Source organism: Pristiophorus japonicus, chromosome 11, assembly GCF_044704955.1.
Source record: "Pristiophorus japonicus isolate sPriJap1 chromosome 11, sPriJap1.hap1, whole genome shotgun sequence".
Classification (NCBI taxonomy): Eukaryota; Metazoa; Chordata; class Chondrichthyes; family Pristiophoridae; genus Pristiophorus; species Pristiophorus japonicus.
In genome coordinates this window covers 117908116-117935443 of record NC_091987.1, presented here as the reverse complement: position 1 = coordinate 117935443, position 27328 = coordinate 117908116, and the positions used below count along the sequence as shown (strand labels likewise).

Below are 27328 nucleotides of genomic sequence, written 5' to 3'. Positions count from 1 at the left end.
GTATACCACGATCTTCAAATAAAAAAATGGTTTCTGAAAGACAACATTTCTTTCTATTTCCTTTCAACTTTCCTTCCAGTTTTCTTACTGCTTCTCTCTTGAAGGTGGAAAGTCTTGCTGGGCTACCATTATTTGAACACTAGCCAGCTGATACTTCAACAACTGGCCATTCTTCATACATGAGCCTGAATACTAACTGTACTGTGGGGCCATGATAGTTGACTCCAAGCCTTTCCTTACTCAGGGTCCACACAAGATCAATTTCCAACAGGAGCAGCTGGATGGTGATCAGGAGCTGGATATATTACAGTCACCTATATAATAAAATTGGTTCCTTTTTTGCTGAGAGCACAAATCCTCTCTTGTTTAAGTTCTTCCCTTTATTTTTCTTTCAAGTTGTCTCAGGAAAACATCAACCATAGCTCAGTATGGTCATAGTTGTCCCTCCTTTCTCCTTCTCGTTTGGGGCAACATTTGACCTCTACTCAGCTCAAATTAAAACACGGTGTGAGACTCCTGGTGTCAATCCCCATCCCATCACTCAGTGATATTATTGGTTGGTGCTCTAACTCATGATGGCACTGTGCTCCCATAACCTTTAATTCAATTCAATGTCTAATTTACCACAGCTTTAGATATAATGTGTCTCTCTAATATGCTAACACATTTCTGATGTGACCACATTATCTGTAGCCCACTCTCTAATAGAATAACCAAAATTCTCCTTCTGTAAGATACTTAACTCTAACAATTTTATTATTGACTCCCGCAAGTTGCCCTGAGAGAGAGTCTGGCAAACCACAACCTTTGTGGCATATCTTTGGTACACCATTAGCATCCCTGACTGCTGCCCTGCTAATAGGGAGGGCATACTGTATGTTAAGACAGTTCCCAACATCTTAAAAGAAACTGTTTAAATCTGAGCTTCATCTTTTTTTTGGCAAGAACACAGTTTACACCCTTTCTAACCGAACTCACACCTTCTCCCACTGATCCATGGATGCATCATTCTCTTTTACATTCTCTTCTCTGAGATTGAGACCCCTGGGCATGATTGTGATTGCTGAAAAAAGTGCAGAATGTACATTATTTAACGGCGCTGCTCAGCACCCCTATACATAACCTTCTTGATGAACAAAGTTCCCGTTGATCAGACTAAAGCTTGCCACTGAGTGGTTTGTGCTTTTGAGGGATGTCATCCGTGAAGCTGTGGTGCTCCTGCCCATGCTGGTCGAGCGTATGAGGTGATGGCTCCTGCAGCAAAACAGGTTGTTGTTGAATTGCTTTCTGAAGGTCTTGCTCAGCAGGTAGAGGGCAAAGGGGTTAATGCAGGAGTTGCTGAAAGCGAGAATTCTGGCACAGATGCTGGCAACCAAGTGTGCTAAGGATGTGTCCACCTGTCTGTAATGGTAGGAGCGATATAGGTAGATGATGTGACTGGGGAGCCAGCTTACAGCAAAGAAACCGACAAACACCAGCACTGTTTTTGCAAGTCTTTTCCTGGATTCCATCTGTGAATAAAGTGAAATAGAAAGATTGAAACTTTCTAAAGCAATAGCAACACTGGAACTAGTTTATGTAAAACTTAAGGACTATAGTGAGTACTTAATACGTCCCCATTAATATTGATTCAATCGATATAAGAAAATTGAATAAAGCACAACAATGCATGGAAGAAAATAATGATATTCAGTTCATCAAGCTCATTGCTTCAGCATGCCATGTGCAAACGACTCTATCATTGAGACTGACTCTCCCAGGGAAAGGTACTGAAAGCTCCGTTGACAGTGGCAGGGGACTGGTAGCAGCAGATTGGCCACCTGATATATAGCTTATTTCTTTAGGTGAGCTCAACGGTCAGCTTTCGGACCCCCATTAAAGTTGAAAATGGTCCCCATTTATGTCTACAGTTGATTGCCAAGGCTTGGCCTGAATTTTTATATCCTTAATTGTTCCTTCATGTCTACCAATCCAAGTTCCTACTTTTTCATTTTAAAAGCCCCTTTGGTCAATCTCTTTTTCTTTAACACAGCCCTGGAAGAAATGATTCAACAGTTTCAGCATAGAGGAAATAAATAAATCAGATAGATAAGTGGCAGATTCCAGTGGCAATAGGTTATGAGTTAACCTTCTTTTACTGCTGTTACAGAGAGGCATACGTCAATGGTATAGCTGGAGCCATATGATAATCCTGAGGACCCAATTCCAATATTCTTCTCAAATTTAAATACAGAGCAATAATAAAATAAGAGTGAGAATAAACTGTTCAAAAAATTTCTAGAAAAACAATTGGAAGTTAAATTACTAGAATGGTTCCAGGGATGAGGGGTTACAGTTACATGGATAGAGCTGGGGTTGTTCTCCTTGGAGCAGAGAAGGCTAAGAGATTTGCTAGAGATGTTCAAAATCATGAAGGGTTTAGATAGAGTAAATAAAGAGAAACAGTTTCTCATAGCTGAAGGGTCAATAATGGGATAGCACAGATTTAAGGTGATTGGCAAAAGAACCAGAGGCGACATGAGGAAAAACCTTTTTAAGCAATGAATGGTTAACTTTGGAATGCACTGCCTGATAGTCTGTTTCCACTACCCTCAGTAGTAGTTTTCAAACTGGAATTGGATAAATACTTGAAGGAGAAATAATTGCAGCGATATGGGGAAAGAGCCGGGGAATCGGACTAACTGGATCGTTCTTCGAAAGAGCTGCCGCAGACTCGATGGGCCGAATGGCCTCCTTTTGTGCTGTACTATTCTATAATTCTATGAAATGCAAAACAAAACACTGTCCTGTTTCTTGATCAAGACATTTTAATTACTTCAGGTCCTCCTATAGAATCAGGGCTAACATTTAAAACCACAGTAATATACTGAAGGGTCCAACTGATACTTGACAATCCAATTATACACAATGGAAATGATCAATGTACACAGCTTTAATTCATACTAAATATGTTAATGGCATCTAGAGGAAGAGCTTAAATGCTGCATTAATTTTTTTTTTTTACATTAAGACTTGCATTTATATAGCACCTTTCACAACCTCAGGACAGCCCAAAGCACGAAACAACCAATAAAGTGCTGTAATGTAGGAAACACAGCAGTCAATTTGCCCACTGCAAACTCCTACAAACAGCAATGAAACAAATGACCAGAACATCAATTTTTCGGGATAAATATTGACCAGGGCACAAGGGAGAACACTCTTGCTCTTCTGTGAATATTACCATGGGATCTTTTATGTTCACCTGAGAGGGCAAAGAGGGCCTTGGTTTAACATCTCATCTGAAAGACAGCATCTCGCACAGTGCAGCACTCCCTCAGCACTTTACTGAATTCCCAGCCTAGGTTTTGTGCTCAAGTTTATGACAGAGATTTGAACCTGCACCTTCACAAGGCTATCCACTTGGGTGGTTTGTTAAATAAATTTGGTAACATTTCTGTTACTGTAATGTCACACATAAAAACCTTTATTTTCACCACTTTCCTGTCTAAGACAAATTTGTGTGCACCTTTGGAAGTGGCTTAGTGAGTTGGAGGGAATGGTAAGACATAATGTTACCTTCAGCAATGGTGGTCAGTGTGAAAGGAATGGCTTGGTCATTGCAAGGATGCTTTATGATTGTTGCTGTGGGTGCAATGTGTAAAGTTAAGTAAATCTTGCCATGATGAGCCCATCCCTGGCCTCCCGGGCAGTAACGTGCTCAGATGCTGCTGAGATCTGGGCTGCAGCTTCACCCTGCTCCTCCTCCTCCTCCTCCTCCTCTGAAGAGGCTGTGTGCTCAGTGCCTTGCTGCTCATGCAGCGCTAATCCTCGCTGTTGTGCTATGTTGTGCAGGGCGCAACAGACCACGACGATTCTGGAGACCCTGGCTGGGACGTACTGAAGGGATCCTCCAGATCTGTCAAGGCAAGTGAAGTGCATTTTGATCATGCCTATTGTCTGCTCTATGACACAACTGGTGGAGATGTGGCTTTCATTATATCTCTCCAGAGCCTCAGTGCTTGGCCTCCTCAAGGGTGTCATGAGTCACATCTTCAGTGGATAGCCCTTGTTTCCAAGCAGCCAGCTAGAAAGACTAGTTGGAAGAGCGAAGAGCTGAGGGAGGATGGACTGGTGCAGGATGAGTCATGATAGCTGCCAGGGAATTTGGCACACAAATGCATGATGATCTTCCTATGGTTGCAGATGAGCTGCACATTGAGGGGGTGGAAGCTCTTGCATTTTGATGGGGTGCCCTGATGGCCACATGTGTACAGCCGATGATGCCCTGCACCCATGGGAAGCCAGCCAGAGTGGCAAAGCTGAGCAGCCATTTAGTAACACTGGCTTCAACAGTGGCAAATACAATTGTCTAACTTGTCAAACAGGGCATCAGTGACCTGTGTGATGCACCTGTGGGTGGCCGACTGCGAGATGCCGCAAATGGCTGCTGCAGATCTCTGGAAGCAGCTTGAGGTGAAGATGTCGTGGGCGCTGGTGACTTTGACAGCCACTGGTAAGGCGTGTCCACCCGCTCCTCATGGCTGCAGGTCTTGCTTCAGCAATGTGCGAAGACCTGGTGTGAAAGCCTGAGCCTCCTTTAGCACTGTTGCTCAATCATGTTGAGGAAGCTCATCCTCTGCCTGTAAACCCTGTGTTGGGAGCATCACCTCCGACGCGGTGCAGCTCTGCGGCGATGCCCTCTGTCTTGTGCAACACCAGGTGGTTGAGGAGAAGGTCGGTGGTGTTGTTGTTGGTGCTGCTGGTGTTGGGGCTCACGTGGTCCGATTCTGAGGCCCAAGGTGAGACAGTATAAAAGGCACGCATACTGATGGAATAAATGGCAGGTTAAGTAGAGATGACAGAGGCAATCTGTCAATGAGGTGATAGGTTCTAACAACAAGGTGACACTGGATGCAGACTTTGCTGGAGACACACAGCCTGTAGAAAGCTAAATCTATGCTGGCAATACTGTCAGCAACAGCTTCTGCCTGAGGAAAGTGATCAGCTCGGAGGTGGGAGTTTTATTGTACTTTCCATGCAGTGCTCCAGCCAGCTGGATCAATGGCCACTCAACTTCCGCCTCAGGTTCACAGATGTGGTTCCCGAGCTGCATGATTCCCATGCTCATCCAGTGAAATTTGAAAGGTAGGGATAAAAAGATTCCCAAGGGTCTGACAAGTACCTAATAAATGATTTAAATTAGTTCGCCCACCTTTGCCCGCCAGCAAACACGCCCAAGGGGGCGGGATGACCGTAGGTTCCTGACCCGCTGCAAGATTTTTCTAATTTACCAACTGACCCGCCTCCAACTGCATGCGCACAGACTCCAGAAAATTCTGGCCATTCTCTTTGAACCCCTGGGATCCTTGTGGCGATGGTGCCCTTTCGATAGTGGAGAGGTTTGGATGGGTCAGGAAGTGAGCCACTCAATGCAGAGTAAGATTTGAATACTCTGGTTGAAACATTAACACTTACTAATAGTAAGGGAAAATCTACAAACTCTCACATGCAGGCTGATATATTATTATAGCATCTGGACAATAAAAGTGTTCCTAATCAGCACTAACTGGGAAGAGCAGGGATAACTGGTGGGCGAAATGTGACCATGTTAATCCGATGCAGGAGGAGTACTTGTCTGAGGCGCGGGTGGAATAGTGTGTAGGACTGAGAGCTTTACTCTGAGCGGTTGCCTGTGAGTACTTGGTGTTGAGACTCTGGCCGGAATTTTAGTCTGGGGGCGAGTTGGGAGCAGGGGTGCTAGAAAGCGATCAAAAAACCAGGAGAACGGGTTCCCCGCAGGCCCTGCCGCATGTAATGGCTGGGCCTGATTAATATTTCAAAGCTCTGTTTCCCACCCTCAGCCAGCCAGATGGTGGGGCTGGCTGGCTGCGGGCAGGTAGGCCTGCGGTATTAGGCCGCAAAGAGGGGGGAGGGTTGGGAATGTGGTCGGGTGCCAGGGGACGATCAGGGGTTTTGAATCAGGGCTTTGGAGTTTCGGGGTGGGGAAGTGGCTGGGAAACAGAGAGTGGTGTGGTCGGGGCCGGAGGAGCATCGGGGGATGTAAATCGGGACGGAGTAGGATCAGGCTGGGGGAGAGAGATAGCCAGGGGCCGGGGGAGGATCGGGGCCGGAGGAAGATCGGGCTGGGGGGGGGGTGGGAGAGGTGGCCAGGGGCCGGAGGATGATCGGGCTGGGGGACAGAGGTAGCCAGGGGCCGGAGGAGGATCGGGGCCGGAGGAGGATCAGGCTGGGGGAAGAGAGGTGGCAAGGGGCCGGAGGAGCATCGGGCTGGGGGAGGAGGTGGCCGGGGGCCAGAGGAGGATTGGGCTGGGGGGGGGGGGGGGGGGAGAGCTGGCCAGGGGCCGGAGGAGCATCGGGCTTGGGGGGGGAAGGTGACCAGGGGCCAGAGGAGCATCGGGGCCGGAGACCGGAGGGGGTGTTATGTCCGATTACGGAGGGTAGGTGAGGCAGGGACGCTGGACCCAGTGTCGGGATAAATGGGCCCTTTTCAGAATGGCAGGCAGTGACTAGTGGGGTGCCGCAGGGCTCAGTGCTGGGACCCCAGCTATTTACAATATACATCAATGATTTAGATGAAGGAATTGAGTGTAATATCTCCAAGTTTGCAGATGACACTAAGCTGGGTGGCGGTGTGAGCTGTGAGGAGGATGCTAAGAGGCTGCAGGGTGACTTGGACAGGTTAGCTGAGTGCGCAAATGCATGGCAGATGCAGTATAATATGGATAAATGTGAGGTTATCCACTTTGGTGGCAAAAACATTGTCATGTTTGTAACCACAATGTAACACCACTGTATTACTGTATATACTCAATCTAGATGCACACCTTGACCACAAGGGGTGAACTTGTGGGAGACACTCCTTACCTGATCACTCAGGTATATAAAGGGAGGTCGCAAGCAAGGTCATCACTTCTGGAGTCCTGAAATAAAGAGTTAAGGTCCCGGAGTGACCCTGTCCCCAGAATGTGTCTCGTGTGGTTTCATGCTGTCGAGTAAGGACTTTACATTGGTGACGAGAAACGGGAATTCACGACCCACGAGAATGGCCACCGGTAGCACACAGGAACGGTACTGTGTTGGGGAGGACTGGGACGATTTTTTCGAGAGGCTTCAGCAAAGCTTCGCTACCAAAGAACGGCTGGGTGATGCAGCGGCCGACAAGCGAAGGGCTCATCTTTTCACCAGCTGCGGCCAAAGACTTACGCGCTCATGAAGGACTTACTCGCACCCAAAAAGCTGTCGGACAAAACCTTTGAAGAACTTATCAAATTGATCGGGGAGCACCTCAAACCAGTGAGCAGCATACATATGGCCCGACACAGATTCTACACCCACCAACGCCGTGAAGGACAGAGCATACCGGACTTCGTAGCGGACCTTCGGCGTTTGGCCAGCCTCTGTGAGTCCACAGACGCCTGCAGGGGGGAGATGCTAAGGGACTTCTTTATCGAGACCATCGGTCATGCGGGAATCTCCCGCAAATTAATTGAGACCAAGGATTTGACCTTAGAAGCGGCGGCGTTGTTAGCTCAAACTTTCATGGCGGGGGAGGAAGAGACGAAAATAATATACGCGCGCAATTCTACCTCCAACACGGCGATGGATCAGCGAGTTGTCATGTATTCAACCAGCATTGTAACCCATGTATAAACTGACCTAAGTTGTACACCGTGAGAACACTGACCACTAGGTGGGAGACACTCCTAACCTGGACCTTCAGGTATAAAAGGGGAAACTCCACCCACCTTGATCACTTGAATGCTGAGGAATAAAGGACAGGTCACAGACTGACCTTCTCTCAAGCATGGGCCTCGTGTGCATTTATACTGTGTAGTAAGGACGTATTAATGGCGACAAGAAACTGGAATTTAAACCCCACGAGCATGGCCACTAGCAGAACAGACGAGAGGTACTGTGTTAAGGAATGGTTGGGACAGAGATTGAACATTGTTAAAGCAGCACACAGTTCTCCAGGCAGACAAGGGCAGTCGGGCATGCCCCAACATGTAGTTGAACCCAGAGGGGGAGTTCGACAGAGACAATGGCAAGCTGAACAGCGATTCACGCCATTGCAAGGGACAATGCGGCCAGTAATGGGGCCATCAACATCTGTTAATGGTGCACTGAAGGACAATAACAGGGGCAGTCAGGGACGATCGACTGGCAAGGGACCTTTTGTTTCAAACTGCAACTCATGCTGGAGGCGTGGAGGCATACATTCAACCGGAGTTTGCAGAGATGAGCAAAATACCTGCAGAAATGGACACTGGGGGAAATCGCTGGAAGCTAAAGTTCAGCGAGTTCATGTGGAGCACGTATACAGTTCATACACCAGGACGCCACCGATAATGATGAAAGTGCTCCTCAATGGCATCCCAGTATCAATGGAGTTAGACACGGGTGCCAGCCATTCCCTGATGGGTATCAAACAGTTTGAAAAGTTGTGGGCATCCAAGGCCAGGAGGCCAAAATTATCAATTGACGCACAGCTACAGACTTACACAAAGCAGATTATTCCGGTGCTAGGCAGCGCCACGGTAGTCGTGACCCACAAAGATTCGGAGAACAGGTTGCCACTCTGGATTGTCCCAGGGGACGGTCCCGCACTACTGGGGAGGAGTTGGCTTGCTGTCATGAACTGGAAATGGGGCGATGTCAATGCAATTTCCTCTGTGGAGCGAGTATCATGCTCACAGGTCCTGGACAAATTTGACTCATTATTTCAACCCGGCATTGGCACTTTCATGGGGGCCAAGGTAGTGAGTCACATAAACCCGGACGCCAGACCAGTACACCACAAGGCCAGAGCGGTGCCGTACGTGATGCGGGAAAAGATAGAAGGCGAATTGGACCACCTGTTGAGGGAAGGCATCATCTCGCCAGTCGAATTCAGTGACTGGGCGAGACCGATTTTGCCAGTGCTCAAGGCGGATGGGTCGCTCAGGATATGTGGCGATTACAAGGCCACCATCAATCGGGTGTCACTCCAAGACCAGTACCCGCTACCGAGAGCGGAGGACCTCTTTGCGACGCTATCCGGTGGCAAACTTTTTTCAAAATTGGACCTGACCTCAGCTTACATGACCCAGGAGCTGGCGAGTGAGTCGAAGAAGCTGACCACCATCATGACACACAAGGGGTTGTTTGAGTACAACAGATGTCCGTTCGGGATTCGCTCGGCCGCCGTGATCTTTCAACGAAATATGGAAAGCCTCCTCAAGTCGATTCCAGGGACGGTGCTTTTTCAGGACGACATCCTCATTACGGGTTACGATACTGAAGAACACCTCCACAACCTGGAGGAGGTGCTACACAGACTGGACCGGGTAGGTCTGCGACTGAAAAAGGCAAAGTGCGTCTTCCTAGCTCCAGAGGTAGAATTCCTGGGGATGAGGGTAGCAGCAGACAGGATCAGCCCTACTGCCATCCAAGACGGAAGCGATCCAGAGAGCACCCAGACCCCGTAACACGACGGAGCTGCGTTCGTTCCTGGGGCTCCTGAACTATTTTGGTAACTTCCTTTTCAAATTGAGCACGCTGCTAGAGCCACTACACATGCTCCTACGCAAAGTTCGCGAATGGGTCTGGGGGGACAGCCAGGAAAGGGCTTTTAATAGAGCACGCAATTTGTTATGTTCCAACAATCTGTTAACGCTATATGACCCATGTAAGAAACTTGTGTTAACGTGCAATGCGTCGTCCTATGGTGTCGGGTGTGTACTGCAGCATGTCAATGCCAAAGGTCAGTTACTGCCGGTAGCTTATGCCTCCAGGAGTCTGTCCCAGGCAGAAAGGGGCTACGGGATGGTAGAAAAGGAGGCGTTCGCATATGTGTATGCGGTAAAGAAAATGCACCAGTACCTGTTTGGCAGGAAATTTGAGCTGGAGACAGATCACAAACCCCTAACGTCCCTTTTGGCCGACAACAAGGCCATAAATGCAAACGCATCGACCCGCATACAGAGGTGGGCACTCATGTTAGCTGCCTATGACTACACAATTCGGCACAGACCGGGCACCGAAAACTGCGCCGATGCACTCAACAGGCTCCCACTAGCCACCACTGAGGGGGCTACCGAGCATGGTGCTGAGATGGTCATGGCTGTTGAAGCTTTCGGAAGCGAAGGCTCACCCATAACAGCCCGTCAGATTAAAGTCTGGACAAATAGAGACCCGCTATTGTCTCTAGTCAAGAAATGTGTCCTGAATGGGGACTGGGCAGCCACGTACAGGGCATGCCCTGAGAAATTTAAACCATTTCACAGGCGCAAGGATGAACTCTCGATTCAGGCCAATTGCCTACTGTGGGGAAACCGCATAGTCATGCCCCAGATGGGCAGAGAGGTGTTCATCAGAGAGCTCCACAATGGGCACCCAGGCATTGTCACGATGAAGGCAATTGCCAGGTCACACGTTTGGTGGCCAGGGATAGATGCAGATCTGGAACTTTGTGTTCGCAGGTGCAACACGTGTGCCCAGCTAGGCCATGCGCCCAGGGAAGCCCCACTTAGCCCCTGGCCATGGCCCGCCAAGCCTTGGTCACGCATCCATGTGGACTACGCAGGTCCTTTCATGGGGAAAATGTTTTTGGTTGTAGTAGACGCCTACTCCAAATGGATCGAGTGTGACATTTTAAATTCAAGCACATCCTCTGCCACGGTAGAAAGTCTACGGGCAATGTTCACCGCCCACGGTCTACCGGACATCTTGGTCAGCGACAATGGCCCATGCTTCACAAGCACTGAATTCCAGGACTTCATGGCAGGCAATGGAATTAACCATGTTAGAATGGCACCGTTCAAGCCGGCCTCAAACGGCCAGGCAGAACGAGCAGTGCAGATAATCAAACAGGGGATGCTCAGATTACAAGGGGGTTCCCTACAAACCCGCTTATCACGCCTCCTGTTGGCCTATAGATCCCGATCACACTCGCTCACAGGGGTTCCACCCGCAGAGCTACTAATGAAAAGGACGCTCAAAACCTGATTATCGCTTATACACCCCACCATGAAAGAAATTGTCGAGAGCAGGCGCCAGTCACAATATCACTACCATGACAGGAATGCAAGGGCGCGATGTATTGATGTAAATGATCCTGTTTTTGTCCTCAACTACGCTGCAGGGCCCAAATGGCTCGCAGGCACTGTGGTTGCCAAAGAGGGAAATAGGATTCTGGTGGTTAAACTTACAAATGGACAAATCTGCCGCAAACATGTGGATCAAACAAAAAGGAGGTTCAGCAACCCCATAGAAGAAGCAGAGGAAGAACACGATATAGAGTTCACTCCACCACAGGTGACCGAACACTGGAACCAAAGGGAGGAGAGCCCAGTCATTGTGGGCAGCCCGGACAGGCTTGAGGCACTGCAAACAGCAGACACTCAGGCCAGTGCCCAACAACCGGAGCCCCAACTCAGGCGCTCTACAAGGGAGCATAAACCACCAGAGAGACTCAACCTGTGATCCCAATAAGAGGGGGGGGAAGGTGATGTCATGTATTCAACCAGCATTGTAACCCATGTATAAACTGACCTAAGTTGTACACCATGAGAACACTGACCACTAGGTGGGAGACACTCCTAACCTGGACCTTCAGGTATAAAAGGGGAAGCTCCAGCCACCTTGATCACTTGAGTGCTAAGGAATAAAGGACAGGTCACAGACTGACCTTCTCTCAAGCATGGGCTTCTTGTGCATTTATACTGTGTAGTAAGGACGTATCAGGAGTCAACATCATCAATGCAACTCAGAGCCCCACAGGCAGGCAGGGGCAGTCCTACACTCCCCAGGCAGCAATAGACCCCAGAGCAGGGGCTCAACAGAGACAATGGCAGGCTGAACGGACATTCACGCCATCACAGTGGAAAATGCGGCCCGGGATGGGGCCATTGACACCCACTAATAGGGTACTTAAGAGCAGTCAAAGGGACAGTCAGCGCGGAATTCCTGGCCATAGTCCCTTTGTCCCAAACAATTAACTCATGCTGGAGGTGTGGGGGAAAACACTCAGCTAGATCTTTCAGATTCCAACAGTTTGTCTGCAGAAACTGCAATCTCAGTGGCCATTTAGCTTGAATGTGCAGAAAGCCTGCAACCAGACTAATATATGAGGCAGATGGACCAGAAGAGGGTTCTGTGAGGCAGGATGACTTTTGGGGCAAACCGATGGACGCTGAGGTTCAGCGGGTCCACACGGCGAATATTCACAGCTCAGACACCAAAACGCCACCAATGATGCGTATCCCAGTACGCATGGAGCTGGACACTGGGGCCAGCCAGTCACTCATGGGCGTTCACCAATTTGAGAAGCTATGGCCACTTAAAGCCAGTAGACCCAAAATAGCACGTATTGAGACTCAATTATGGACTTACACCAAAAAAATCATTCCGGTACTAGGCAGTGCAATGTTGGCTGTCACACAACGGGCTGCCGCTCTGATTGTCCCGGGCAATGGTCCCGCGCTGTTGGGGAGGAGCTGGTTAGCCGAGATGAACTGGAAATGGGGGGATGTTCAGGCAATGTCATCGGTGGAGCGAAGTTCATGCTCACAAGTTCTACAACAATTCGACTCACTATTCCAACCGGGTGTCGGGACTTTCAAAGGCACTAAAGCAGTGATACACATCACCCCGGACGCCAGGCCAGTGCACCACAAAGCCAGAGTGGTGCTGTATGTGATGCGGGAAAAAAATCGAGAGCGAATTGGACCGGCTGTTGAGCGAGGGCATCATCTCGCCTGTTGAATTCAGCGACTAGGCGAGCCTCATCATTCCCGTTCTAAACGCGGATGGCTCTGTCAGGATCTGTGGCAACTACAAGGCCACCATCAATCAGGTGTCCCTACAATACCCGTTCCCAAGAGCGGAGGACCTCTTCGCCACGCTGGCAGACGGCAAGCTGTTCACCAAGTTGGACCTCACTCCAGCCTACATGGCCCAGGAACTGGCAGACGAATCCAAACTACTGACCACCATCACCACGCACAAGGGATTGTTCGCTTATAACAGGTGCCCGTTTGGCATTTGATCAGCGGCCGCAATTTTTCAACGTAACATGGAAAGCCTGCTTAAATCCATTCCTGGAACAATCGTATTCCAGGATGACATCCTCATTATGGGTCAAGACACGGAGGAACACCTCCACAACCTGGAGGAGGTGCTACGCCGACTGGACCTGGTAGGCCTGCGACTCAAGAAATCTAAATGTGTGTTTTTAGCTTCCGAGGTTGAGTTTCTGGGCAGGAGGGTTGCTGCAGATGCGATTCGGCCCACCGAATCCAAAACAGAGGCGATTCGACGAGCACCCAGGCCCTGCAACACATCGGAGTTGCGTTCATTCCTGGGACTGTTGAACTATTTCGGGAACTTTCTGCCAAACTTGAGCACATTGTTGGAGCCGCTACACGTGCTCCTGCGTAAGGGTTGCTATTGGTTTTGGGGGGACTGTCAGGAACGGGCTTTTGATCGGGCGCGAAACCTACTCTGTTCAAACTAGTATTTGACCCTGTACGACCTCTGTAAAAAAAAATTGGTTCTGACATGTGATGCATCGTCCTATGGGGTTGGGTGCGTGTTGCAGCAGGGCAATGCTGAGGGTCAACTACAACCTGTGGCTTATGCCTCCAGGTCGCTTTCTCAAGCAGAACGGGGATGTGGGATGGTCGAGAAGGAAGCACTTGTATGTGTCTATGGTGTAAAAAAAATGCATCAGTACCTCTTTGGTCGGAAGTTTGAATTAGAGATGGACCACAAGCCATTAACATCCCTGTTGTCAGACAGCAAAGCTGTCAATGCCAACGCATCAGCTCGCATACAGCGATGGGCTCTCACGCTGGCTGCTTATGACTACTCCATCCGGCACCGGCCCGGCACTGAAAACTGCGCTGATGCGCTCAGCAGGCTCCCACTGGCCACCGCCGAGGGGGCAGCTGAGCAAAGCGCCGAGATGGTCATGGCTGTCGATGCCTTTGACACAGCAGGCACCCCCATCACAGCCCGCCAGATCAAAATCTGGACAAACAGAGATCCCCTCCTATCCCTGATTAAGAAATGTGTCCTGACTGGGGATTGGGCGCCCGCACACGGAGCCTGCCCTGAGGAGGTCAGACCGTTCCACAGTCGGATGAATGAGCTCTCCATCCAAGCCGACTGCCTACTATGGGGCAGCCAGGTCGTTATGCCCCAGAAGGGCAGGGAGGCATTCATCAGGGAACTCCACATCGAGCACCCAGGCATTGTGCTGATGAAGGCCATTGCCCGGTCACACGTTTGGTGGCCTGGTATCGATTCAGACCTGGAACACTGTGTTCGCAGATGCACGACGTGTGCCCAGCTGGGTAATGCCCCCAGGGAGGCCCCGCTCAGCCCGTGGCCCTGGCCCACCAAGCCGAGGTCACGCATTCATGTTGACTACATGGGCCCGTTCATGGGAAAGATGTTCCTTATTGTAGTAGATACGTACTCGAAGTGGATCAAGTGCATCATTCTGAATTCATGCATGACATCCACCACCGTGGAAAGCCTACGTGCGATCTTCGCAACCCATGGCTTGCTGGACATCCTGGTTAGTGATAATGGCCCATGTTTCACAAGGTATGAATTCTGGAAGTTCATGTTGGGTAATGGCATCCATCACGTCAGGACTGCGCCGTTCAAGCCGGCCTCCAATGGCCAGGCGGAACGTGCAGTCCAAATCATTAAGCAAGGTATGCTCAGGATTCAGGGGCCTTCCTTCAAGGCCGCCTATTACGCCTCCTGCTGGTCTATAGATCCCGGCCTCACTCGCTCACGGGGGTCCCGCCCACAGAACTACTAATGAAACGGACACTCAAAACTCGGTTGTCCCTCATCCACCCAGTCCTGACCGACATAGTTGAGGGCAAGTGCAAGTCACAAAACGAGTACCATGACCATAATTCGAGGGGGAGATGTATAGCAATAAATGATCCTGTATTCATCCTCAATCATGCCATGGCCCAAATGGCTTGAGGGTACTGTTACTGACAAAGAGGGGAATAGGGTCATCATAGTAAAACTCAACAATGGCCAGATATACCGCAAGCATCTGGACCAAGTGAAAAAAAGGTTTAGCATCGACAAGGAGGAACCTGAAGAAGACCATGAGATGGAGCTCACACTACCGCCAGTGAACGAGCAACAAGAACAATCAAAGAATACACAGTCCCTGTGGTCAGCCCGGACAGGCCGGAATCACCACAGGTGACAGACACTCACGTTAGTGTCCAACAACCAGAGCCCCAACTGCGGCGCTCCACAAGGGAGCGCAGACCACCTGAAAGACTAAACCTATGATCCTAATAAGACTTTGGGGGGGGGGGGGGGGGGGGGGGGAAGGTGATGTCATATTTGTAACCACAATGTAACACCACTGTATTACTGTATACACTCAATCTAGATGCACACTTTGACCACAAGGGGTGAGTTTGTGGCAGACACTCCTTACCTGATCACTCAGGTATATAAAGGGAGGTCCCATGCAGGGTCATCACTTCTGGAGTCCTGAATGAAGAGTTAAGGTCCCAGAGTGACCTTGTCCCCAGAATGTGCCTCGTGTGGTTTCATGCTGTAGAGTAAGGACTTTTCAAACGTGAAGGCAGAATATTATCTGAATGGCGGCAGATTAGGAAAAGGGGAGGTGCAACGAGACCTGGGTGTCATGGTACATCAGTCATTGAAAGTTGGCATGCAGGTACAGCAGGTGGTGAAGGCGGCAAATGGCATGTTGGCCTTTATAGCTAGGGGATTTGAGTACATGAGCAGGGAAGTCTTACTGCAATTATACAGGGCCTTGGTGAGGCCTCACCTGGAATATTGTGTTCAGTTTTGGTCTCCTAATCTGCAGAAGGATGTTCTTGCTGTTGAGGGAGTGCAGCGAAGGTTCACTAGACTGATTCCCGGAATGGAAGGACTGACATATGAGGAGAGACTGGATCGATTGGGCCTGTATTCACTGTAGTTTAGAAGAATGAGAGGGGATCTCATAGAAACATATAAAATTATGATGGGACTGGACAGATTAGATGCAAGAGGAATGTTCCCGATGTTGGGGAAGTCCAGAACCAGAAATCACAGTCTAAGGATAAGGGGTAAGCCATTTAGGACCGAGATGAGGAGAAACGTCTTCACTCAGAGTTGTTAACCTCTGGAATTCTCGACCTCAGAGAGTTGTTGATGTCAGTTCATTAGATATATTCAAGAGGGAGTTAGATATGGCCCTTATGGCTAAAGGGATCAAGGGGTATGGAAAGAAAGCAGGAAAGGGGTACTGAGGTGAATGATCAGCTATGATCTTATTGAATGGTGGTGCAGGCTCGAAGGGCCAAATGGCCTACTCCTGCACTTATTTTCTATGGCTCTATGTTTCAATGTAAAGCACCTACCTCCTGGATCCAGGATTCTTCAATTTACTGGCAGGTTCGCTTCGACCTGGAAAACCCGACCAGCAAAAGTTACATTTATAATGGTGGATCACCATGAGGCATGCCAGGCTCATTATAATATTTAAATGGGTCACCTGCCTCTGCCAGTGGATTGGCTACCCGACCCCTGTCTCACCTCTGTTAAAACAGAAGTGGGCGGATTGGGGTCGGGATTCAGTTTTATAACTCTGGAACCTCCATCCCGAACCCAACCGACCCATTTTTGGGGATTAAAATCCACGCCTCCCCCCACGCCCCCCCCACCCAATATGTCTCAAATTGGGAAAGTGCTCCATTTCTCAGTAATTATCTTCTTCTTTAATGAAATGGAAACTTCAGTTGCATTTCTAACAGCTTTATTTTTCTCATTGGAGTTGAGGGACCGGGGTAAAATGTCTCCTTCTGCGAAGTACCTACTGCTGACAGCTTGTTAAGATATGTTTTGACAGTATGAATGACTTTCACTGTTTCAACCTTGTATCTGGATGTCTCTGCTGTCCACAGACCGTTCATGACAGAAAACACCCCCACCGACTGCAGAAACCGGACGGGTTGCACGTCAACAACGCCGGGACCAATATCCTCACGGGGAGTTTTGCTAGTGCTGTTGGGAGTGTTTAAACTAGCTTGGCAGGGGAATGGGAACCTGAAAATAAATTCAATAAGAAAGGATGCAAAGCAGAAATTGGATAGCAAGAATTTAGAAAGCAAATCTGTAAGACAGAGGAAACAAGGGTTAGAAAGTCATAATCATGGAGGTCTTCCTGTGCTAAATGGCATATACTTCGGGGCCCAGAAGAGCCGAGGGCCCAGGGGCAGCACGGGCCAGCCCACACTGCGATACGTGTGCGCGCTAGGTCCTTGCAGCAGAGCAGGTCCCCAGTCGTCTTGGTTAATCCTTGCCACTGGACCAAGACCTAGCTCTGTCAAGCCCGTGTAGTGGCTGGTGTGTAATGGTCACCATATGTTAAAAAAATTCACGCACAGGCATCTTCTACCCCCTCAATTGGAGTTCAGGACTGGAACATCGGGTCCTTCATCGAAACGCCTGTGAACTCGTGGAAGCAAGTCATCCTCGTTTGAGGGACCGCCTATGATGATGAAGATGTGGTATCATAGGTGTGGACTTATATCCTACCATTCCATGGCTGGTCCATCAACATCATCATCTGGCTCCAATGTTTTAACAAGCTAAAAGTGCACAACCAGCACCAGTGTTTAAAGTAACTCAAATGCCAGACATTATTCCTCTTGTGTGTTTGTTAAACGGCACGAATGCCATACAGGGATCTGTCTCAGTAACAGCACCTGACTAGGATGATTTTCAACTCGGAGGGCAAAATCTCAAAATGAGCAATGAATTACTGCTTCATAAAATGAGAATTGGCTTGCACCATCAATCTCTACTGAGGGTTCATGAGAATGCTAGGCAAATGACAGTAAACCAGGAACATAAGAACATAGGAAATAGGAGCATTTGGTCTCTCGAGCCTGCTCCGCCATTCAATGAGATCATGGCTGATCTTTTACCACCCCACTTGCCTGCACTAGACCATATTCCGTGATTCCCTTAATATCCAAGTTATCAAATGTTGAATCCTATTGCTTGTAATTTGTTGATTAATAACTTAATTAAGTTCCACTCCAGTTTACCTAGCTCTAAGAGTGATTAAGTTTACCAGTCAGCACAGTGAGTGATGTTTCAGCAGATCGCTGGTGGTCAGCAGCTTGCCTGTTGGTTCTGATACATGTGTCATTTTTGAGAGAGAGGAACTGTCACCTGGTAACATTCCTGTGTGTAATGACACAGACAGATTTTTGTCGATAATAATGACTTCAACATGGAAAGCAAAGCTTAGCGGTTGACAGTGCCATGATATCAGCCTCTTTGTACATGAATCCACAGGCTGCACTCACAGCTCGTGTTCCTCGGCTGAGGCCTGGCTTCACGGTTTTTGCTCAGTTCCACCGAGCCCAGGCCTCAAAGCTCATAAGTCCAGTCCCGATTAAGCCACACAATTTCTGAATTTCTGTCCCTATATCCTGCCCGGGATGTCACAATTCCTGTTCCCAGATCCCGCCCGGGTGTCACAGTTCCTGTTCCCAGATCCCGCCCAGGTGTCACAGTTCCTGTTCCCAGATCCCGCCCAGGTGTCACAGTTCCTGTTCCCAGATCCTGCCCGGGTGTCACAGTTCCTGTTCCCCGATCCCATAGTAGAAGATAATGTACTATAGGATTTATTTCTATGAGCAGTAAGCGGCTGTGATTCAATAATAAAATAGAAAGACTTGCAATTATATAGCGCCTTTCACGACCTCAGGAAGTTCCAAAGCGTTTTACAGCAAGTGAAGAACTTTTGAAGTGCAGTCACTGTTGTAATGTAGGAAATGCATAAGCCAATTTGTGCACAGCAAGGTCCAACAAACAGCAATGTGATAATGACCGCATGGCCATCACAAAACGGCAGTAATGGGCCTTTTGCAGACCCTGAATTTTGGCCCCAGCACTTCCGAAAGTGCAGCACTCCCTCAGGACTGGTCTGAGAGTGTCAGTCTAGATTTTTGTGCTCACATCTCTGGAGTGGGACTTGAATCCACAACTTTTTGACTCAGAGGCAAGAATGCTACCCACTGAGCCATAGCTGGCACATAATAAGACACATTGTAAAATAAGTTTAAATTTTGAATCTATGAATTAATTCATTTATCAATCAATTGAAAAATATTGATTAATTTGTTATGCTTTTTGACTGGTCTTTTATTTTAGCTCAATTCTCACAAGACATGAGAATATTGAGGGGCCTAGATAGAGTGGATAGGAAGGACCTATTTTCCTTAGAAGAGGGGTCAATAACCAGTGGGCATAGATTTCAAGTAGTTGGTAGAAGCAGTAGAGGGGAGAGGAAGAAACATTTCTTCATCCAGAGAGTGATGGGAGTCTGGAACTCACTGCCTGAAATGGTGGTAGAAACATAGAAACAGAGAAAATAGGTGCAGGAATAGGCTATTCGGCCCTTCGAGTCTGCATCACCATTGAATAAGATCATGGCTGATCATTCACCTCAGAACCCCTTTCCTGGTTTCTCTCCATACCCCTTGATCCCTTTAGCCATAAGGGCCATACCTAACTCCCTCTTGAATATATCTAACGAACTGGCATCAACAACTCTCTGCGGTAGAGAATTTCAGAGGTTAACAACTCTCTGAGTGAAGAAGTTTCTCCTCATCTCAGTCCTAAATGGCTTACCCCTTATCCTTAGACTGTGACCCCTGGTTCTGGACTTCCCCAACATTGGGAAAATTCTTCCTGCATCTAACCTGTCCAGTCCCGTCAGAATTTTATATGTTTCTATGAGATCCCCTCTCATTCTTCTGAACTCCAGTGAATACAGGCCCAGTCGATCCAGTCTCTCCTCATACGTCAGTCCCGCCATCCCGGGAATCAGTCCGGTGACCCTTTGCTGCACTCCCTCAATAGCAAGAACGTCCTTCCTCAGATTAGGAGACCAAAATTGAACACAATTTTCCAGGTGAGGCCTCACCAAGGCCCTAAGGCATTAAGACCTCCCTACTCCTATACTCAAATCCCTAGCTATGAAGGCCAACATGCCATTTGCCTTCTTCACCACCTGCTGTACCTGCATGCCAACTTTCAATGACTGATGTACCATGATACCCAGGTCTCGTTGCACCTCCCCTTTTTCTAATATTTTGCCTTCATGTTTTTGCCACCAAAGTGGACAACCTCACATTTATCCACATTATACTGCATCTGCCATGCGTTTGTCCACTCACCTAACCTGTCCAAGTCACCCTGCAGCCTCTTAGCATCCTCCTCACAGCTCACACCGCCACCCAGCTTAGTGTCGTCTGCAAACTTGGAGATATTACACTCAATTCCTTCATCTAAATCATTGATGTATATTGTAAATAGCTGGGATCCCAGCACTGAGTCCTCCGGCACCCCACTAGTCACTGCCTGCCATTCTGAGAAGAACCCATTTATCCGTACTTTCTGCTTCCTGTCTGCCAACCAGTTCTCTATCCACGTCAATACATTACCCCCAATACCATGTGCTTTAATTTTGCACACTAATCTCTTGTGTGGGACCTTGTCAAAAGCCTTTTGAAAGTCCAAATTCACCACATCCACTGGTTCTCCCTTGTCCACTCTACATCCTCAAAATATTCTAGAAGATTTGTCAAGCAAGATTTCTTTTTCATAAATCCATGCTGACTTGGACCGATCCTGTCATTGCTTTCCAAATGCACTGCTATTTCATCTTTAATAATTGATTCCAACATTTTCCCCACTACTGATGTCGGGCTAACCGGTCTAGAATTCCCCATTTTCTCTCTGCCTCCTTTTTTAAAAAGTGGTGTTACATTAGCAACCCTCCAGTCCATAGGAACTGATCCAGAGTTGATAGACTGTTGGAAAATGATTACTAATGCATCCACTATTTCTAGGGCCACTTCCTTAAGTACTCTGGAATGCAGACTATCAGGCCCTGGAAATTATCAGCCTTCAATCCCATCAATTTGCCAGCACAATTTCCTGACTAATAAGGATTTCCTTCAGTTCCTCCTTCTCGCTGGAAGGTGGAATTAGGCTGGATAACTTTTTCAACCGGCACAAACACGATGGGCCAAATGGCCCCCTTCTGTGTTGTAATATTCTATGATACTATGTTTGAAAGCTGATTTTAAAAGTCTAGGATTGTGTTGTTTTTCCTACTACAATACCTCATAGGGTAAGTTGTAACATGCCTAGCTTGTGAGGCCTTTAATTCTTTCTTTGCACATAGAAGATGTCAGATACCAAAATTAAAAACAGTCCCGAATTGTGCCTGAAAAGATGTTTCAACACAACTTTACAGTATTTTAAACCATAGTTGAGATGACTAGTACTTATAGATAATCCTGAGCGCAGCTCATAATGTTCCCATTTGTGAATGAAAAACAGTGCCAGATAAGAACATGTTATGAATTTTAAATAATATCCAATTTCTGAGCTGTAAGCAATATTGATAAAAGATACATGCACACACTACAGAGTGGCCATGCATGAAAACAAGGGAATACCTGAGGCCAAAGCTACAAATTTAATTGAGTGCTTTTAAAAAAAATAACAAAATGCTGTGAAAAGTAATTGCATTCAGTCATTATAGAGCAGAACTCGCCAGTTACTCACCAGACATACTAAGACTGTTTGAAAAGGAAGGCCTATACATGGCTACAGTAACCCTTTCATCATAATCATAGGCAGTCCCTCGGAATTGAGGAAGACTTGCTTCCACTCCTAAAAAGTGAGTTCTTTGGTGGCTGAACAGTCCAATACGAGAGCCACAGACCCTGTCACAGGTGGGACAGACATTCGTCAGGGGAAGGGGGGGAATGGGACTGATTTTTTGCACGTTCCTCCCGCTGTCTGCGCCTGATCTCTTCATGCTCGTGGCGTTGAGATTCGAAGAGCTCAACGCCCTCCCAGATGCACTTTCTCCACCTAGGGCCGTCTCCGGCCAGGGACTCCCAGGGGTCAAGGTGATGTCGCACTTTACCAGGGAGGCTTTGAGGGTGTCCTTGTAATGTTTCCGCTGCCCACCTTTGGCTCGTTTGCCGTGAAGGAGCTCCGCATAGAGCAATTACTTAGCGAGTTTCGTGTCTGGCATGCGAACTATGTGGCCTGCCCAGCGAAGTTGATCGAGTGTGGTCAATTCTTCAATGCTGGGGATGTTAGCCTGGGCAAGGACACTGATGTTGGTGCGCCTGTTCTCCCAGGGGATTTGCAGGATCTTGCGGTGACATTGTTGGTGATATATCTCCAGCGACTTGAGGTGTCTTCTGTACATCATCGTCCATGCCTCTAATCCATACAGGAGGGCGGGTATTACTATAGCCTTGTAGACCATGAGCTTGGTGGTAGATTTGAGGGCCTGGTCTTCAAATACTCTTTTCCTCAGGTGGCCAAAGGCTGCACTAGCGTACTGGAGGCGATGTTAAATCTCCGCATCAATGTGTGCCTTTGTTGATAAGAGGCTCCCGAGGTATGGGAAGTAGTCCACGTTGTCGAGGGCCACACGTGAATCTTGATGACTGGGGGGCAGTGCTGTGCGGCGAGGACAGGCTGATGGAGGACCTTTATCTTACGATGTTAAGCGTAAGGCCCATGCTTTCATATGCCTCGGTGAATATATCGACTATATCCTGGAGTTCAGCCTCAGAATGTGCGGAGACGCAGGCGTGGTCTGCATACTGCAGCTCAACGACAGAGGTTGGGGTGATCTTGGACCTGGCCTGGAGGTGGCATAGGTTAAACAGCTTCCCACTGGTTCTGTAGTTTAGTTCCGCTCCAGCGGGAGCTTGTTGACTGTGAGGTGTAGCATGGCAGCGAGGAAGATTGAGAAGAGAGTTGGAGTGATGACCCTGGGCCGGATGTGGATTGGGTCTGTAATGGAACCACTGGTAAGGATCAAGGCCTGCACGTCATCGTGGAGCAGGCGATGGATGTTGCCAAACTTTTGGTTGCATCCAAAATGGAGGAGGACGCTCCATAAGCCCTCACAGTTGACAGTGTCAAAGGCCTTTGCAAGATCGAAAAAGGCCATGTATAAGGACTGGCGCTGCTCCCTGCATTTTTCCTGCAGCTGTCACGCTGCAAAGGTCATGTCCATTGTACCCCGTAGGGAACAAAATCCGCATTGTGATTCCGGGAGGAGCTCCTCGGCCACAGAGAGAAGACAGTTGAGGAGAACTCTAACGACAACCTTCCCAGTGGTTGATAGCAGGGAGGTTCCCCTGTAGTTGCCGCAGTCGGACTTGTCCCCCTTTTTAAAGATGGTCACGATCACTGCATCTCTGAGATCTCCCGGCATGCTCTCCTCCCTCCAAATGAGAGAGATGAGGTCATGTATCCGCGCCAACAGCGCCTCTCCGCCATACTTTAGCTCCTCAGCAGGAATTCCATCCGCACCCGTAGCCTTGTTATTCTTGAGCTGTTTTATGGCTTTGCCTACCTCGTGTAGCGTTGGAGTTTCACTGAGGTGATGGTGGGTCGCATGCTGCAGGATTGAGTTGAGAACACTCGAGTCAAAGGTAGAGTCTCAATCGAGGAGATCTTCAAAGTGCTCCTTCCAGTCGGCCCCGACAGTCTCGGTGTCCTTGATGAGTGTTTCCCCGTTCTTGGCCAGCAGTGGGGTGGGGCCTTGATAGTTTGGTAGATGGCCTTGACTGCAATGAAGAATCCTAGCATATTGTGGCTGTCGGCCAGTTATTGTATCTCCTGTGCTTTCTCCATCCACCACCTGTTCATTAGGTCCCAGGTTTTTTGTTGGACCTCAGCCTTGAGCCGCCTGTAATGTTGCTTTGCAGCTCCCGAGTTGGGTTGTTGCTTGAGGCTCAGAAATGCTCTGCGCTTATGATCTATTAGTTCCTGGATCTCCTGATCATTTACATCAAACCAGTCTTTGTATTTTCTGGTTGAGTAACTAAGTGTCTCTTCACAGGCACTGGTTATGGAGACCTGGAGGGCAGACCAAGCGCTGTGGGCATTCAGAATCTCAGGGTCATCAAGGCACGCCAGGTTAGCTGTGAGGTGCTGGCTGTATAGGGCTCTCTTAGCTGGGTCTTTAAGTGCCCTGGCATTAACTTTTTTGCAGCACTGCTTCTGCTGTCCCCTCTGCTTTAGGGCTATGTTTATATCGATGATGGATGAGATAAGGCGATGGTCCTTCCAGCAGTCGTCAGCTCCTGTCATGGCGTGGGTGATGCGCACATCCTTGTGATCCCTGGCTCAGACGATGACATAGTCGAGCAGGTGCCAGTGTTTGGAGTGAGGGTGTTGCCACGATGCCTTGTATTTGCCCCTCTGGCAGAACAAGGTGTTGGTGATGAGGAGTTCGTGTTCTTGACATTTTGTCAGGATATCGCTGGAGTTGGCTTTCCCTACCCCCTCTCTGCCAATCACGCCTTAACAAGCTGCTGTGGTACTTTAAAGTATCTGCTCGGTGGGTGTCAGTTGCCACAGGCAACCTGCTGTGAATGGAAACTTGCTTTACTAGAAAGTTTACGTAGTATCTGAATTTCAGATTTTTGCTGGTTGCTCATTTCCTCATTAGTACTTTTTGCTACTTTTTGAGTCGATCCTTTTTAGTCGATTGAATATTACTTAATAGATATGTAGATATTTGAGATAACCACCAATTCTTGTCCTGTGGATGTTTGATGAGTTGCAAACGTGACACCCGGAAATGCGACGCCTCAGGCCACAAGGGACGATTTTAACTCTTGAGGTGGGGGGAGTGGACCACAGTAATGCACGGGAGTCTTTTCTTGAATGCCTGGCAGATTTTAATTGCCGAGCCTCCTCTGGATGCTACTGGTCAGTTGCCTGCCCATTTTGGGCAGAAAGCGGTAGCAGGCTGGCAGGGGTGGAGGTGGTGCAGATTGGGTGACCCAGAGGCTGGCTGTTGGCAACGAGTGAAGGCTGTTGGCAGCATGGTAAGTCTGCGAGAGAGGGGGGCGTTGAGAGGATCTTGGAGCTATGGGTGCCAGGGGCCCCGAGGCAGCACAGACACGGAATCCTCCTGGCATCGCCAAGGAACGTTTTTCGGCTTATCTTAGAGAGTCATGCCAGCTTCTTGACTGCTCTAACAGGTTGGGTGGCCGAGGCGGGCACCCCTGCTCAGGAGCGGAATAAAATGCCATTGAAGTCCCATGTACGTCATGGGACCCCGCTTTCCATTGAGTAATGAGGCTCCTGCCGAACTCTAGCAGGAACCTCAGCCAGCGCCAAAACCAACGGCATTTAAATGGGGTATCGGTGGGAACGGAGCCAGAAATGGAGCCGCTCCATTTTAACATCTCCCCCTGCTCCTTTCCCGTCGATTGGGGAGAGTTAAAATTTACCCCTACATTTTCAGGTGTGACCCCTTTGAAATGTGTCACGCGACTGATGCACACTAGGGCATCAGATATTTAATTATATAGATGAGTGAGGCACGATAGAAGTCATCAGATGATCTGATAGCCGTTACAGAGACGTGGTTGCAAGGTAACCAGGACTTGGAACTAAATATTCAGGGGTATTTGACAATTCGGAAGGACAGACAGAAAGGAGAAGGGGGTGGGGTAGAACTGTTAATAAAGGATGGGATCAGTGTGTTAGTGAGAAACAATATTGGCTCAGAGGATCAAGGTGTTGAATCAGTTTGGGTGGAGATAAGGAATAATAAAGGGAAAAAGTCATTGGTGGGTGTAGTCTAAAGGGCCCCTAACAGTAGCTACATTGTTGGACAGAGTATAAGTCAAGAAATAATGGAGGCTTGTAATAAAGGAACGGCAATAATCATGGGTGATTTTAACCTTCATATTGATTGGACAAAACAAATTAGCCAGGGTAGTCTTGAGGAGGAGTTCATAGAGTGTATCCGGGATAGTTGCGGAACCAACCTTAGGCTATCTTAGATCTAGTACTGTGTAATGAGGCAGGATTAATAAATGATCTCATAATAAAGGATCCTCTAGGAATGAGTGACCATATAATATGATTGAATTTCAAATTCAATTGGAGGGTGAGAAAGTTGGTTCTCAAATCAGGGTCTTAAGCTTTAATAAAGGAGACTACAAAGGTATGAGGGAAGAGTTGGCTAAAGTGGACTGGGAAAATAGACTAAAGAATGGGACGGTTGATGAACAGTGACAGACATTTAAGGAGATATTTCATAACTCACAATAAAAATATGTCGCAATGAGAAGGAAAGACTGTGAGAGAAAGGATAACCATCCGTGGCTAACTAAGGAAATAAGGGAGGGTATCAAATTGAAAACAAAGGCATACAATGTGGCCACAACTAGTGAGAGGCCAGAGGATTGGGAAATTTTTAAAAGCCAGCAGAGAACGACTAAAAAAATGATTAAGAGAGATAAGATAGATTATGAAAGTAAACTAACATGAACTATACAAACAGATACCAAGGGCTAGACTTTCCACTTTTGTGCAAATCGGCCAAAAATGGGCGTTATTTCCAATGTGGACGGTAAATATGGGTTTTGAGATCGCCGGATTATCGTCCATTTCCAAAATCCTAACTTTCCATTTTTTTAAATGGGCATTACTACGAGCGATTTGAAATGGGTGTTAGTGTTAAAAACATTTTTGACTTTCTGCCGTAAAGTGTCACCTACCATAGCAACGGCATGGCAACGCTCGTTTCTCACGTTTCAGGGGGTCAGGGGTCATCATTATATGCGCAGAAGAGAAGACAGAAAGAGTGAGGAAGCAGAGAGGGACTGAAAGCGTGTGTGGGTGTGATGTTGTGGGAGGCAGAAGGGAGATTCACTAGCAGCAAAAAGCCTGCTAAGCACGAAGAAGGTAGTTGGCACCAAAGTTTGGTCCAATAAATAATATATAACATGGAAGGGATGGAGGAGGCCCTGAAGCTGGTAGCCAAGAACACTGGTGGCAGAGGGCTCCCAGTGGTCCCGGACTGCCGCACTGCTCCCCAAGGTGCCGCACCTCAATTGCCAATGACACGAGAACCAGGAGGAAGATCTTGCTTCTGGCTCGGACATGTTCCACATCGGGACCGTCCTTTCCCGTATCCATCCAAGGAGCGGTTCTGCCGTCATCCCCCCAATGAAGCAGCGCCTGAGGGGCTCCTTGGCCAGGCGGCTTGGAGTCAGGAGGGGAAGGGGAAGGGGTAGATGTGGGGAGGAGATGGGGGGGGTCGGGGCAAGGGGTGAGGGGGCTACCTTGTTGGTTTGCATTTGTGTTCTGTTTTGCTGGGAATAGGGACCATTGTAATGATGTAAATGTGATAAATTTGTTGTGGGGTGGGGTGGGGTGTTTTTTACATTATATTTACGATTTCAGACAAATAGTCAGG

General features: G+C 48.3%; 1 protein-coding gene across 1 annotated transcript in view; it reads right to left on the bottom strand.

Annotated features, from left to right (window-relative positions):
* Positions 1 to 1107: 1107 nt before the first annotated feature.
* grpr (gastrin-releasing peptide receptor) overlaps positions 1108 to 27328 on the bottom strand; it is an 86404-nt gene continuing 60183 nt past the window's right edge. Inside the window, exon 3 of the mRNA XM_070893048.1 lies at positions 1108 to 1511. Coding sequence (XP_070749149.1) covers positions 1113 to 1511 — 399 coding nt within the window. The 3' untranslated portion in view covers positions 1108 to 1112. The remainder of the gene's footprint in view (positions 1512 to 27328) is intronic.